The 14,365-nt window shown below is 37.6% G+C and overlaps 2 protein-coding genes across 5 annotated transcripts in view; one reads left to right on the top strand and one right to left on the bottom strand.

The window, feature by feature from the left end:
* The first annotated feature begins 130 nt into the window (after positions 1-130).
* rhbdd3 (rhomboid domain containing 3) lies at positions 131-3,558 on the top strand. Its single transcript, XM_067439044.1, has 5 exons — positions 131-564; positions 642-1,025; positions 2,444-2,573; positions 2,683-2,895; positions 2,989-3,558. The coding sequence occupies exons 1-5, from the start codon at positions 402-404 to the stop codon at positions 3,173-3,175; spliced, it is 1,077 nt and encodes a 358-aa protein (XP_067295145.1). The 5' UTR covers positions 131-401; the 3' UTR covers positions 3,176-3,558.
* A 30-nt stretch (positions 3,559-3,588) lies between these two features.
* emid1 (EMI domain containing 1) overlaps positions 3,589-14,365 on the bottom strand; it is an 84,677-nt gene continuing 73,900 nt past the window's right edge. Inside the window, exons 10-17 of one of the 4 annotated variants that reach the window (XM_067439041.1) lie at positions 13,018-13,107; positions 11,090-11,142; positions 10,949-11,011; positions 10,822-10,866; positions 10,628-10,672; positions 10,413-10,424; positions 6,967-7,051; positions 3,589-4,991 (exon numbers count right to left, since the gene is read on the bottom strand). In XM_067439041.1, coding sequence (XP_067295142.1) covers positions 4,855-4,991; positions 6,967-7,051; positions 10,413-10,424; positions 10,628-10,672; positions 10,822-10,866; positions 10,949-11,011; positions 11,090-11,142; positions 13,018-13,107 — 530 coding nt within the window. In that variant the 3' untranslated portion in view covers positions 3,589-4,854. Of the gene's footprint in view, positions 4,992-6,665; positions 7,052-10,412; positions 10,425-10,627; positions 10,673-10,821; positions 10,867-10,948; positions 11,012-11,089; positions 11,143-13,017; positions 13,108-14,365 lie in introns of all 4 variants that reach the window. The other 3 variants (XR_010904402.1, XM_067439042.1, XM_067439043.1) reach the window with 3 other exon arrangements.

Raw genomic sequence — 14,365 nt, 5'->3', positions numbered from 1 at the left:
AACAGTTTCCATATAGTTTAACAACATATCATTTAATAAATATGAATCCCTCAAAACGCTTCTAAAACATATTCGCAGACTCCCACAAAATGCGCTTGTCCGAAAGAGGAAGTCATTCGCTGTCAAAATAAAAGGGTTGGCAAATGACATCGGTATTGGTTTATCTTCGTCTTATTTTATTATTATTTTAAACATATTTAAAAAGTTATATGTATGCACCTCGTAGTACGTACACTCGTTCGTTGAAGTATTTGTTATACAGACCTCTTGATCCTAGCGTCGTAAATTGGGCAGGGAAGTTCAACTGGAAACATGAATACATGATACACCTGCAAAGCACAAACCTAGGTAAATACTTGTAATGATAGCAAACCATCAGGTGATGCGTTTTTCATTTTACAATGCTTGATCATCTTTTTTCGGCATGGATGTGGTTTGGATCAAACCGGCCTGGATATTGTAGTGGGACATTTATAATAGTCTTATTAATTTTGTCGACTTGGCTCTGTGGTATTCACGCCAGTCTAAGTTTAGGACCAGGCGGGGAATTTCCTGGATTTTATGGTAAGCTATACACGAATGTATAATATTTTGATTTAGATTGTAGGCGTTCAGTTCCTAATGATTCTAGTTTATTGCAGATTTTTTCTTCTACGCCTTCAGTAATGAGGAGCTGACCTCATTTCTCTACAACATCACCCTGCTGCTGTGGATCGGGCCCTGCCAGGAGAGAAGATGGGGCACTTTTGTCTTCCTAGCTCTCTCCTTTATCTCCACTGTGCTCCTTCCTCCTATTTATGCCCTTTTCCTCTTTGTTACCGGGGATGAAGCCAGCAGGATTAGTGGATACTCAGCCACCCTCCTTGCTCTGCTCACAGCTCAGTGCCGGCAGGTGAAGCAGAGAAGGGTCCTGCGCTTTGTTCCTGTCTGGTTCTTGCCTTGGCTCTTCTTGCTCCTCGACCTCTTTCTGCTTCCCAGTGCTCCAGGCCTGCTGCATTTTTATGCCATTTGTCTGGGACTCAACTGTATCCTTTAAACCCGTTCTTCTCAACCCTTTTGACTCAAAGGCCCCTGCAATGTCCAAGCCAAAGACCTCCCCAATATGGACTATTTCCAGTATTCTGCTGGGTTATGATAAAGCTGCATGTTTTCAAACGTTTTTATTAACATACATTTTGGTTAAAAGAATAGTCCACTCAAAAAATCTGTCATCATTTACTCACTCTCATGTCATCCCAACCCTATTTGCATTTATTTTTTCTGCTAAACAAGACATTTTGAAGAATGTTTATAAGCAAGTTTTGGTTCCAATTGACTTTTGCATTTTTTTTTTTTTTAGATACGGAAACCAAAACTGTGTAGTTACCAAATTCTTCAAGTGATCATGAGGATGAGTAAATACTGTCAAATGGATTTAATCGCATCTAATATAAAAGTTTGTTAACATATTAAGTGTGTGTGTTTATGCATAGAGACGGATACACGCACACAGTCACACATAAAATACACTACCGGTCAAAAGTTTTAGAACGGTATGATTTTTTAACGTTTTAAAGAAGTCTCTTCTGCTCACCAAAGTTGCATTTATGTTATTAGAAATACAAAAAAAGTTGTAATATATCGTAAAATATATTATTAAAATATAAAATAACAGTTTTCTATTTTAAAATCTAATTTATTCCTGTGACGCAAAGCTGAATTTTGAGCATCATAACTCCAGTCTTCAGCGTCACATGATCCTTCAGAAATCATTCTGATATGTGGATTAACTGCTCAAGAAACATTTATGATTATTATCAATGTTGAAACAGTTTGTACATTTTGTACATAGAATTCTTTGATGAATGGAAAGTTAAAAAGAACAGTATTTATCTGAAATAAAAAGCTTTTGTAAAATTGTACTATCATTTAAATATTTTGGGTTGGTAAGAATTTGATTTTATTTAATTTGATCCTGTGACACTGAAGACGAGTAATATTGCTCAAAATTCAGCTTTGCATCACAGAAATAAATTACATTTTTCAAATAGAAAAGTTATTTTATATTTTAATAATATTTCACAATATTACAACTTTTTTGTATTTCTAATAACATAAATGCAGCCTTAGTGAGCAGAAGAGACTTCTTTAAAAACATTTAAAAATCTTACCGTTCTAAAACTTTTGACCAGTAGTGTATATACACACACATACAGTATATATATGTGTGTGTGTGTGTGTGTGTGTACATCTATATGTATGTTCTGTTATTTATTTAAATCAGTTACATTATTTGAATATAGTAATAATAATTAATTTCATCAATTCAAATCATTTTAGGATATCCTGCAGCCCGCTTAGATGTTTGCTGAGGCCTCCTGATTTTAGACCTACGTGTTTACACTAATATAATTTTGAGATATTTATTGTCTTTATAAATTGATGCCCTTAATATTTTATACAGACAATAATGAGTTAATTGAAATGCTGGAGCAGATCGAGAGACTGGGTACATGTGCCTGCTTGCCAAAATGGGCTTACATCCCTGTTACCTCTCATCCACACTTGCCAATTTACCACAACACCTCAATAAGGTTATTGCAAACTTTAATATCTGCTAATATTTCCCATATGTTTTAGTTTTTTTTCTTAAATCATGTCATGTAACTAGAATAATTAATACACTTTATTATTCTGTAATAGACCAGAACCATCAACCAGTAGATCCCAGTTGGAAAATCATTCGGTATGGCAGCATTCCGAGTCAGAGTGGCATCAGGAGCCTTTGTTGGCAACAGATTCACAGTTGTTAGAGGAGCAGATGCTGAGAGCAGGGATATTAGCATCACTCCACGACGCACCTGAGGGTGCAGCCGATAAAGTGGAAGTACCCAAGTCTTCAGTGTCCTCATTACGGTTAGTTGATAGTGTAAATGAATGTTTCTTCATCAATTGTGTTATCCTAAATGCTTACGTTCATGCTGTGCATCTAATCTCCTTTACTTTCAGGTTGCAACAGCTGGAGAAGATGGGCTTCCCCACAGAGAAAGCTGTTGTGGCTCTAGCTGCTACAGGGCAGTTGGATGGAGCGATCTCTCTGCTTATTGATGATCAGATTGGGGAGGAGGCTGTGGTCACCTCTAAAGGGAAGAAGCCATCATCAGCTTCACTGCTCAAAGATACTGCTTCAAATTGAAGCTGTCCTACTGCATTGCCCTAGTATTATTTAAGCAAAGCATTTATCTTCAGAGTGAACTGTTACTTTGTATTTACTACTTAATGACTTTTGGTTGTCCAAGAAAAAAATCCAGTGGATTATGGGTGGTTTGGAAAATTTATTATTATGGTGCTGGCAGCTTTTAAGATGAAAGTTAAGTAATGGAAACACATACTCTTAAACTGTCCCAATGGATGAGACATGGACGCTCCAAGTAACTTATAACATGGACACGGTGTCATTAAATCCACATTATTAGATTGTCAGGCCAGGAGAGTCATGTGCATATGTCCGTATTTAAGCTCTATTTTAGTTTCTTTTGGCTACAGATTATTCTTTATTAAAATATTACCAAACACTCAGCAAGTATTGAGTATTGATAAAAACATGGATCGTCTTAAAAAAGAAACACCAAAAAGTTTATTTCATTTTAACACCAATTGGCAAAACAAATTCACACAACAAGGCTAGAAATGGAAAAATACAGGTGATGTTACATGAATTGGTATACAGGATAAGGAAAACATCAATTGCTAATAAGCATCTATAAATAATTAATACGACAATATTTATATAGGAATACAAAGACATGGAAAAGTATTGAGGAAGGAAACCAGTCCTATGCATGTGCATGTAACTGTGATGGAAAGACATGCATGAAACACAAAAACAGAATTCAAGTTATATGAGTAGTTTTCCCACATCCCCTTGTGCTCCAGTTAGATCTTACAGATCACATTTTGTATTTGATTTATTTTAGGGTTACTTAATAATTGTCCTGAACTAGAGGAGAATCCTAGAATTTAATTCCGAACCACTTAAATGCTCATCACAGGCGTGTTTTAACAAAAACATTGAAACAGATTGTTTTCACTAATTCAAATCTAGTTTCAGTCCGTTTCAAAATTGAGAGGAAACCCAAAGCCATTTTTTTTATTACAACTGAATTGTCTATTAAAGTTTATACATGTTTATGTCCTTCAATTGTCCTTTCTCTCTGAAAAACAAAGTGATTATCTACATAGTGCATTTAATCCAAGCAACAGAATATGAAATCAGTTTTTATCGTTGGGGAAAGTGTGGTGTTTGGCTGAATAGCAGAATCGTTATGTGCATTTTCCTCATACAGTACATTTGCTGAAGTTACTATGAGCTCCTAACAGCAGCTGGAAAGACTAATAATATGGTTTGATGCTCTCCTTCACCTCCATCATATATGCCATCAGGTTTTGTACCCTTCTTGCCCTCAATTGTACAAGCACCAATACTGTTTCTCTACATCGTATTCTAAAACAAGTTTCCTTTTTCATGTGAAACGAGTATCAAACAATAGGTCGATAAATACCTTCCGAGACTGATTGTGTTCACTTGGTTATGTCATAAGAGTGACACAACATGATGGCAAACCACAATAATTTGCCAGAGGAGAGGTGCTAGGAACCTGTGGAGTCCCATTAGAGGTGGTTAATTCATACAGCACCATTTGATCTTCCCTGAGGTTTCTCCCCCTTCTGGATTAACTGGAATATTCCAAAGCAGTTGGACCTGTAATATGTGCGTGTCTCAGGGGACTTGCGTAGTTGTTGCCAGTTCAGCTGATTTACGGATATAATGGACTCGAGATGGAAATGATGGCATCACTCTTTGGAATATGCAGACTACTTCCCTCGAACCTTGGCCTCAGCAGTGATTAAGGGAGAGTTGACCCGCAAAGATGACATTCTTGCCCTCTTAATACGGTAGACATCTGGAGATGGTGTGCCAAAGAGGCCATCTCCTGACCCTAGATCTGGTTCTGTTGAGGGAAGAGAGAGTTAAGGCTGCTAAGTGCTAATCTGTTACTTTAAATACTTTTTAAATACTGGCTGGTGTCAGACAACTGATGAGCAATAGTCTACTGATTCAGTTTATCCTAAGAATTGGCATATGTTTATTATGGAGTTCAAGGTTATAACAACAGGACTTCAGACTGTTTCAAAAAATAATTCTTACAATAAATTTAAACTCTAGTAACTATTAGCGATAGTCGTGAAAACATCTTTGAGAAGTTGTATTAAAGAGTTACGTCTTTAAAGTGTGTTAGCATTGATGTCTGAACAAATTACTCGTACAGATTCTTTTGAAAAAAATAACTGATTCTTAAACTCGCAGTTTTAATCAGATTCCCTCACTTAAAATAAGTCCGAGGCATTACAGAGTTCAACTTTCAGTTGACTTCCTCATTGACTCGTGAGTATTTTTTTTATTTTTTGATAAATGTCCAATTTAAACTGATCTGGAAATGATTGCTGTGAAGTGTACTTTGATTTAAATTTCATAAACCTCGAGTTCTTTTGTATAAAATAATAATAAATTATATTCTAAAAATCTTTATAATATATATAGCCACGTATTGTTTAGCACAGTAAGGCCCATTAGTAAGACTGAATCAATAAAACAGTTAATTATTTCTGATTTAATGCTGTCACTCTGATGATCATGACTATATAAAAATCAGATCAGAAATATAATTTATTTCTGATTTGATGCTGTCACTCTAGTGATCATGATCGTATTTGTGCCATATATTTGTGCATTTTGTAAGAATGTAAGAACGTGTATGTATGTATGTATGCATATATGCGCGCACACACACACACACACACACACACACACACACACACACACACACACACACACACACACACACACACACACATGTATGTATAAAATACTGTATATTCTTATAAAATGCATAAATATATGGCACAAATGTGATCATGATCACTAGAGTGACAGCATCAAATCAGAAATAAATGATACTAAATACAACTAGAAAACCCTGGTTTATATAGATTAAAATATTTGTAATTAGCAGGAGTAATAACCATCTATATAATAACCATCCTTTAATCATAGCCAGAGCAGTGAGTGAAAGTGAACAACAATTTAACAAAAATAAGAAGTTGTTTGGCTCCTAAATACTTCTTTTAGGAACCAATTTCAACCTAGTGTTTTTTAGTCTAGAGTCCTGTGGTATTACTGCGTTTTGGTGGGTAATGATGGGTCTCCAATCACAGGAAGAAGTGGCTAAAGTGGTTAAAGTCTTTACTAGTAATTCAAAGGATGTTGGCCCAAACTTCAGAAGGGGTGGTTCACGAACTGGTGTTTTACTGCAGTTCCCAATATCACATTGAATGCTTGAGTGTGGCACTGAATCCGGGCTGTTGCACGGGTCTGTCTCCATAGTAAATGTACTGTAGTCACTAGTCACAGGATGGAAAAGCATCTTCTAAAAACCTAGTGGTTGTGTGGCATTATAAAGAAAATCGACTTAATGAGAGGTCTATTTAACTGGGAAATACTGCTGGAGTCTGGCCCTGGATGGAGTCTTTTTATAATTCATACAATCCTTCCTGTGAGCTGATCTTCTAACAGGCCAGGAGATGGCAGTAGATTGACTTGCTAGACGAGGGGAGACGGGCATTACCTGGCCAGATGATCGCCTCCAGCAGCTGCACCCTGCGAGCCAGCAGCTCTAAGTCAGCCTGCAAGTCTTGGAACTTCTTCAAATTAAAGTCCTATCAAAGATCAAAAGTTTTGAAAGCATGGTGGCGGGGGGTGGGCTCATGGATGGCAGGTGGAGTACTTGGCCCCCTGTCCTCCACCACACTTTGCTCCTCGTTCACTTTCCAAAAGGTGTTGTGGGGTAAAAGACGGACTGAAATCTCTGACCCCTGGTCCTAAGTCCTTTAAAACGGACCTAAACCTACTTCTGGCCTCCTACTCACCATGGATACCGATCATAGTCTCGAGTATTAAAACCCTCTCGGCTAAGATCTTCAGGGCCTCGCGGATTTGGTGTATCCCATCCCCCTGTGGAGATAGATACAGCCGTCAAGGTATTGGGCACAAGCCAAACAAAAGCGTTCGCCAAGATGCAAAGTCATTCTGTTAATCAATTACATTAATCTCAATCCATTACCGTAGTTAGCAGGTTAAGTTCTCAGCTTCATTCACTACGAAACTCCAGTTAACTATACATCAGATTTAGCTCTGCCTGTCTTATTTCATTCTTTCTTCTGTGGCCATGCCATAAGTCTTGACAAAAGTGCATGCAGAGGTTTTTTTTTTTTCAGGCCAGGCCAAAGGCTCCTCAAAGCAAATCAAGACCAAATGTTCAATCATTTTAGATTTGAACATGCATTTAACATTCTAAGTACACTCAGACTATGTTACTGAAAGAAAACCAAGAGATGAGCAGCTTTTTTTAAACTAAAGAAATATTGGAGTCACCTTGACCATTTTTGTACTCGGGAGACTATGCACACACTTCTTTAGTCTTTAGTCTGCTCATCTCAAGGTAAACGATGCTCTTACACCAAAGCCACTTTTATTTGCTCACACTGAAATCATGTCTATCAAATACCGGTGTCCTTTAAGAGCCAGTAAATAAGGCCCCTATAATACATCTAAAATACCTAATGAATTCATGGGATTGAGGTTGGGTATTAATACTGATTTTCAGATTTAGTTCAAATGTTAATCACAAGCTCTCAGTTTAATATTTCAGTTATAATTTACATTTCCTTTACCTATTCAGGAAATCCTCACTTTTCAGATACTGTAAATTATACAGGTTCATGGTGCATATTTAAAGATTAAAAAGAAGAACCATAGATTAAAAAGAACCTGTTTATAAGGTTAATTTGTTCATGAATCAGGCTACAATGAGAGATATTTGGAATTCATTAAAAAGACCAGTCTCATAACCCAGCAATTTTGCATTTAAAAGACATCTAATAGCCATCCAAACACAGCTCTAAGATCTAGGCTAAAGCATCGCAAAATTTGGGCTGTCAGTGAAAATGTTTTATAAACGTCTAACCAAAGTAATGAAAGCAAACATCTTGTAATCACTGATGACTGCTTACATGATCGAATATCATATATCTCAAGTTATTTTGGATAAAAACAACATGGTTCTAGACTATATCAGGCCCTGAGACTGCTATTGCTTGCTGGGAATAGTCATTCATTTTAGAAATCAGGCTATGCTAGTCACGCTGCATGTTTTTGATTCACTACAATGAATGGGTTTAACTTGCGATCATAGATTCATATAGATAGATTCATCTTTGCAGATTGGTCGAATGTTTCTATGTAAATATATCTATGATTGCTCCAGGATTTTTACCTTATTTGACGGAACTAATGGCGTTGGGAATACTAGATGAGATTTGTCTGATACAAGGTAAAAAAATTACATAAATACTGTTCGGTTTCTCGTAAACGCCGATTGTTTCATGTCTTAAGACATCAATGTGTGCCACGAGGCACTGGGTTTATTATGGATTCGTATGTCTGTGTTTTTACTCTCATAGAAAACACCCCATTGACATGCATTATACGAGCAACGGTTGGAGTTAAAAATCTTCATTTGTGTTCTCCTGAAGAAACAAACACACCTACATCTTGGATGGGTAAGCAGATAAATATCACATTTTCATTTTTGGGTGAACTATCCCTTTAACAACTCGGCCAAAATATAACTACGTCATTGAAAAGTGGTGTAGGAAACATTGAAAGAGAGAACCTTCTATCTCATGTGCATTAGTAAAATATGAATTGGAAAAATCAATTTTTTTTTTTACCCAGTCCTACAATCACTACACGTTAACATCAAGAAATTGAAATACTTTTGTGGCTTTGGTAGGCATTTTGTGAACAGTGTAAAGAAACTGTACATTCTACACAACAGTCCCAAGCTTAAGCACACGTAAGAAAAACAGTGTTATTGATGAAGTCAGGAAAGAGTTATGTATGTAAGGCTTATGTAAAAGTTAGTGCCTGTGAGAGCAATATGGTGGTTCATCTGGCCAAATAAAACAATATATAATATCAGTTCTTGAAAAAATACCATATTCATTAAGAGATGTAAGTATGGCTATGGTCCAGAATCTTTCCCCACGGTATTATATGAGTGCTAGGCCTCAAAATGATAAATGTGAAGAGATTAATCTTCAAATAGTTGTATGGTCTTTGTACATTATGTATACATCTCTAAGGAGTCTACATAAAGCATCTACAGGATTTAATCGAATTATCTGTTTTATGATTAATAACACACAAATATCCCACATCTTCTGGGGTCGGCAGACCGTGCGGGAAACCATACATCACCATGTGAACTAAAAGGCTATTCAATATAGCAAGCCTTTCATAATGGATTGAGTGTGATAGTGTAATGCAATTTAACAGAACGTTTGTTTGAGTAGGAAATCGTTCAGTGCTACTAAACTCAAAATCGAATGGTTAGATGTAAGTTAAGTAGGCAAAAAGGAAGATTACAAGCAGCGCAATGAGATGGGAACATGCAGCAATGTACTGTGGGACACTGAACAATAGCTGTATCGATCTACACGTCCATCCACACACCAAATCCCTGCAAATGCTAAAATGGAGCATATACACAACACACATCCTTCTACTGTTTTTCTTATTCCCCCTTCCTCCTTTAGCAATTTGCAGTGGTGAACACACAAAGGTTATATCAATAATATAGTGTTTCCTCTTTGTCACGACAGCACGACAAAGCAAAGATTTAACCTTTCTGTGTGTTGGGTATATGCTAGAGCTGGTAGCTAAGAGACTGGTGGCTGTGAAAGGCAGCCATGGAGACAGTAACGGAAAGGAATCAGCTTTAGAGGACAGGGGAAACACTCAAGACAGCCCCAACCACCAACCAATCAAAATCAACAACATTTACAACATAATTGCACATTCTGAAGAGATTATGCCCTTGTATACTAATCTGAGACTAGATCAGATCACCCCTAAACCCCCTTTAGACAGCAAGAAGCCAAAAACTTGCCTCAAATCAGTCATAAAGGGCAACCTCTTATTCAAAAACATATGGAAACAATATCGGTGCACACAAAACCAAGACATATAATGTGGTAACAGTGAGTACTGTAAGTAAGCAATGAACAGCATTTGTGGAGCAAATCCTTTCAGTGGAGTTTCATTCATTCATAAATGTGCTTATATTTCTGATTATTTTCCATACATTAAGGATGAGAAAGTCATTTTGCCCTAATTTTTTTATGATGAAAATTCCACTGATGGATTTAAAGTGATTGCTGATGTTAAAACACAGATGAACGGCAGGATGAGCAATGAAAACCCTAAAACCAGGAATGACAAAAACATCACGGCAAATGTCAAAATCTCTTACGTTTAAATCGCTCTAGAACAACGACAAGCAGGCATAAGGAAAGAGATTATTGCTGCATTAAAATCAATGTTTTTAAACAGCTCTTAAAGTGCATGAATGACATTTTCCCTGCATTTATGAGCTCAGGGATGGATCATTTCTCTCCCTCCTGTAAAGGTTGAGCATAAGCGCGAGTGAGTGTGTGTCAATCAGTTCTCCTGATGGGCTTGCCTTACCGGAAGACCTTTCTCCCCTGGCTCTCCTTTAGGTCCTGGCTCTCCCTAGGAAGAAAAAGCGTGAATAGTGATCTAAATTTCAGTCTGTTTCTCACAAAAGGTTACAGTACAGCTTCAGAAGATGAAGTCGAATGGACTATACTCCTTTTGCTTTTTTTGTCTTTTTTCGATGAGGTAGGAGGTGGGCATCTTACCGGCTCTCCTTTGAACCCTCTCTCTCCTGGATATCCAAGAGGTCCCTGTGGAGTTACATAAAGGGTGAGAAATACACAGTATATAAAGGAAATGTTGCTCTGGGCAGGTTTGAGTGTGTGCACTCACTCTTTCGCCTCGATCGCCCTTTGGACCCACCGGGCCTTGCAAACCAGGAGCTCCCGGCTTTCCCTGATTACATGACAAAAAGATGACACATTAGTACACATACTCACATTTGAGTTATTTAGTTATCAGCACTAAACCTACAGTTTGTCCCATTGGGCCTGGTGGTCCAGAGGGTCCTTCTGGTCCTGGAGGACCTACAAAAGACAGAAATAACATATCTAAAAAAAACTTTATATCACTCAATTCTGACTTCATATCTCCAAATTCTGACTTTATAACACTCAATTCTGACTTAATATCTCACAATTCAGACTTTATAACACTAAATTTTGACTTTATAACAATAAATTCTAACTTAATATCTCACAATTCTGACTTTATAACACTCAATTCTGACTTTATATCTCACGATTCAAACTTTACACTCACTTAAAGGATTATTAGGAACACCTTACTAATACTGTGTTTGACCCTCTATTGCCTTCAGAACTGCCTTAATTCTACGTGGCATTGATTCAGCAATGTGCTGAAAGCATTCTTTAGAAATGTTGGCCCATATTGATAGGATAGCATCTTTCAGTTTATGGAGATTTGTGGGATGCACATCCTGGGCACGAAGCTCCCCTTCCACCACATCCCAAAGATGCTTTATTGGGTTGAGATCTGGTGACTGTGGGGGCCATTTTAGTACAGTGAACTCATTGTCATGTTCAAGAAACCAATTTGAAATGATTCGAGTTTTGTGATATGGTGCATTATCCTGCTGGAAGTAGCCATCAGAGGATGGGTACATGGTGGCCATAAAGGGATGGACATGGTCAGAAACAATGCTCAGATAGGCCATGGAATTTAAACGATGCCCAAGAAAACATTCTCCACACATTACACCACTACCTGCACAGTGGTAACAAGGCTGGGTCCATGTTCTCATTCTGTTTACGCCCAATTCGGACTCTTCCATCTGAATGTCTCAACAGAAATCGAGACTCATCAGACCAGGCAACATTTTTCCAGTCTTCAACTGTCCAATTTTGGTGAGCTTGTGCAAATTGTAGGCTCTTTTTCCCATTTGTAGCGGAGATGAGTGGTACCCGGTGGGGTCTTCTGCTGTTGTAGCCCATCCGCCTCAAGGTTGTGTGTGTTGTGGCTTTACAAATGCTTTGCTGCATACCTCGGTTGTAACAAGTGGTTATTTCAGTCAAAGTTGCTTTTCTATCAGCTTAAATCAGTCGGCCCATTCTCCTCTGACCTCTAGCATCAACAAGGGATTTTCGCCCACAGGACTGCCGCATACTGGATGTTTTTCCATTTTCACACCATTCTTTGTAAACCCTAGAAATGGTTGTGCATGAAATTCCCAGTAACTGAGCAGATTGTGAAATACTCAGACATGGCCGTCTGGCACCAACAACCATGCCACGCTCAAAATGACTTAAATCACCTTTCTTTCCTGTTCTGATAATCAGTTTGGAGTTCAGGAGATTGTCCTGACCAGGACCACACCCCTAAATGCATTGAAGCAACTGCCATGTGATTGGTTGATTAGATAATTGCATTGAGAAATTGAACAGGTGTTCCTAATAATAATTTAGGTGAGTGTATATCTAACAGTTCTGACTTTATATCCCACAATTCTGAATTTTTATCTCACAATTCTGACTTTATATCACTCAATTGTGCATTTATATCGTAATTCTGAACAGAAGAAAAAAAGAGTCAGAATTACAAGATATAAACTCACAATTATGAGATAAAAAGTCGCTATTTTCTTTTAAATATTTTATTATGTGAAGGAAACATGCTTGATCTCTTTATAGACATTGGTTACTCATAAACATTTTAAGATATTTTATTTTGAAGTTTTATTTAATTATAATTATTTATCATCATAAATAACAAATATTGAATTTAATTAATATTTTTTAAATTTCAAATAAATAAAATAGTAAAATAGTTTCAACAAATAGTTTTGGTAATTACTTAGTTTAAACACACTAATCATTCAATGGAATAAATGTCCATAGTTAAAATTACTCTAAACAAGTAATGAATAATTAATATTCACTGACCGGTGGGTCCAGGTGGACCTGTTGGTCCATGTGGAGGGGTCACTTGGAGGTCGGGGAAGTTGTTATGTAGGAGGCTGTCTTTTTTCAGGCCTGTAATAATATATAAAATATATGTCAGTCAAAGTGACAGCGATCTGATGAAGAGCATCATTATGGCTACTTGCCTGTAGATGGCGATGTTTAAACAAGAATAAACAGTGATGTCATTTGTAGCAGGTTGTAAAATATTGGCGCGCCATAAATTGTAAAACCGGTTTTGACATTTTGATGTGTTGGCCTTTTTCTTTTCTGCCATGAAAAATTACAGATAAAATGACAAGCCAGTGGTTTTCTTTTGTATCACAGCCTAATGGTTTTCTTTGTCTCCTTTTCTTGTGTGGTCCTTAGTAACCCCTCTGCCTGAAACCCTTCAGAGCAGACATTTTATACATTTATAAAATCAAACAATAAAAACATACTAAAAATGATATTGTGTGTTTGTACATGCTCATTAATGTCTTGTTGTGTACATTGCTGCTTTGGGAATATTTTACACATCAAAGTCTACTCATAAATGTTTTGTTTTGAAATGGCAAAGGCACATTCCATCTCTCTCTCTCTCTCTCTCTCTCTCTCTCTCTCTCTCTCTCTCTCTCTCTCTCTCTCTCTCTCTCTCTCTCTCTCTCTCTCTCTCTCTCTCTCTCTCTCTCTCTCTCTCTGTCTGTCTGTCTGTCTGTCTGTCTGTCTGTCCCAGCAGGTGAGTTTTCTGCTGTAATCTCGGTGGCTGCAGGGCGTCCCTGAGCTCAGACCCAGACAGGAAACTCCAATAAAGACAGTGTTTTTCTATAGAAGTCCCTTGCAGACCCTTTAATTGTCCTGATTACTTTGAAGGTGGAATCATGGGAATAAAAGCCTTAACCGAGTTATAAAGTTCTAAGGCCCCCGAATTTAAAATTCTCAAACTTTATGAGGTCTGGGCAGGTTTGTCTCTCCTTCAACAGAGAGCAGATATAAAACTGAGCTCAAGCAAAGAGTCAGTCCGCTACGTGGGCCAGTCCTCTTCGAGAGTGACGACACACACACTAAAATATTATTGCTTCTATTCTAAAACACTCCCTCGTGCTTAGAGTTTAACTGAGTGTAAGTATAAAGACAGCACACATATACACACACTTCTCCTGCTCTACCCTGCTGTTTTGGCCGTGCACATCTGGAAGTGGTTGAGTGACATCAGCAGCAGACAGACAGGTCTTTTTCCCAGCATGTGACTGTTGAGTCTAGCCTGCATTACCTCCTGAAACCTGCCATTTTAATCAAAGGTGGGGAAGGAAAAGAGGGGCAGTCGAGACAAGAGATGCCCATAAGTTAG

The sequence above is a fragment of the Pseudorasbora parva genome, chromosome 3 (genome assembly GCF_024679245.1).
Source record: "Pseudorasbora parva isolate DD20220531a chromosome 3, ASM2467924v1, whole genome shotgun sequence".
NCBI classification, from domain to species: Eukaryota; Metazoa; Chordata; class Actinopteri; order Cypriniformes; family Gobionidae; genus Pseudorasbora; species Pseudorasbora parva.
This window is presented reverse-complemented; position numbering and strand designations above follow the sequence as displayed.

Coding starts and splice junctions, on each gene's coding strand:
- rhbdd3 (XM_067439044.1), top strand. CDS start 402: ATGCTTGATCATCTTTTTTCGGCATGGATGTGGTTTGGATCAAACCGG. Junction 565..641: donor GGAATTTCCTGGATTTTATG/GTAAGCTATACA, acceptor AGTTTATTGCAG/ATTTTTTCTTCTACGCCTTC. Junction 2,896..2,988: donor TCTTCAGTGTCCTCATTACG/GTTAGTTGATAG, acceptor CTTTACTTTCAG/GTTGCAACAGCTGGAGAAGA.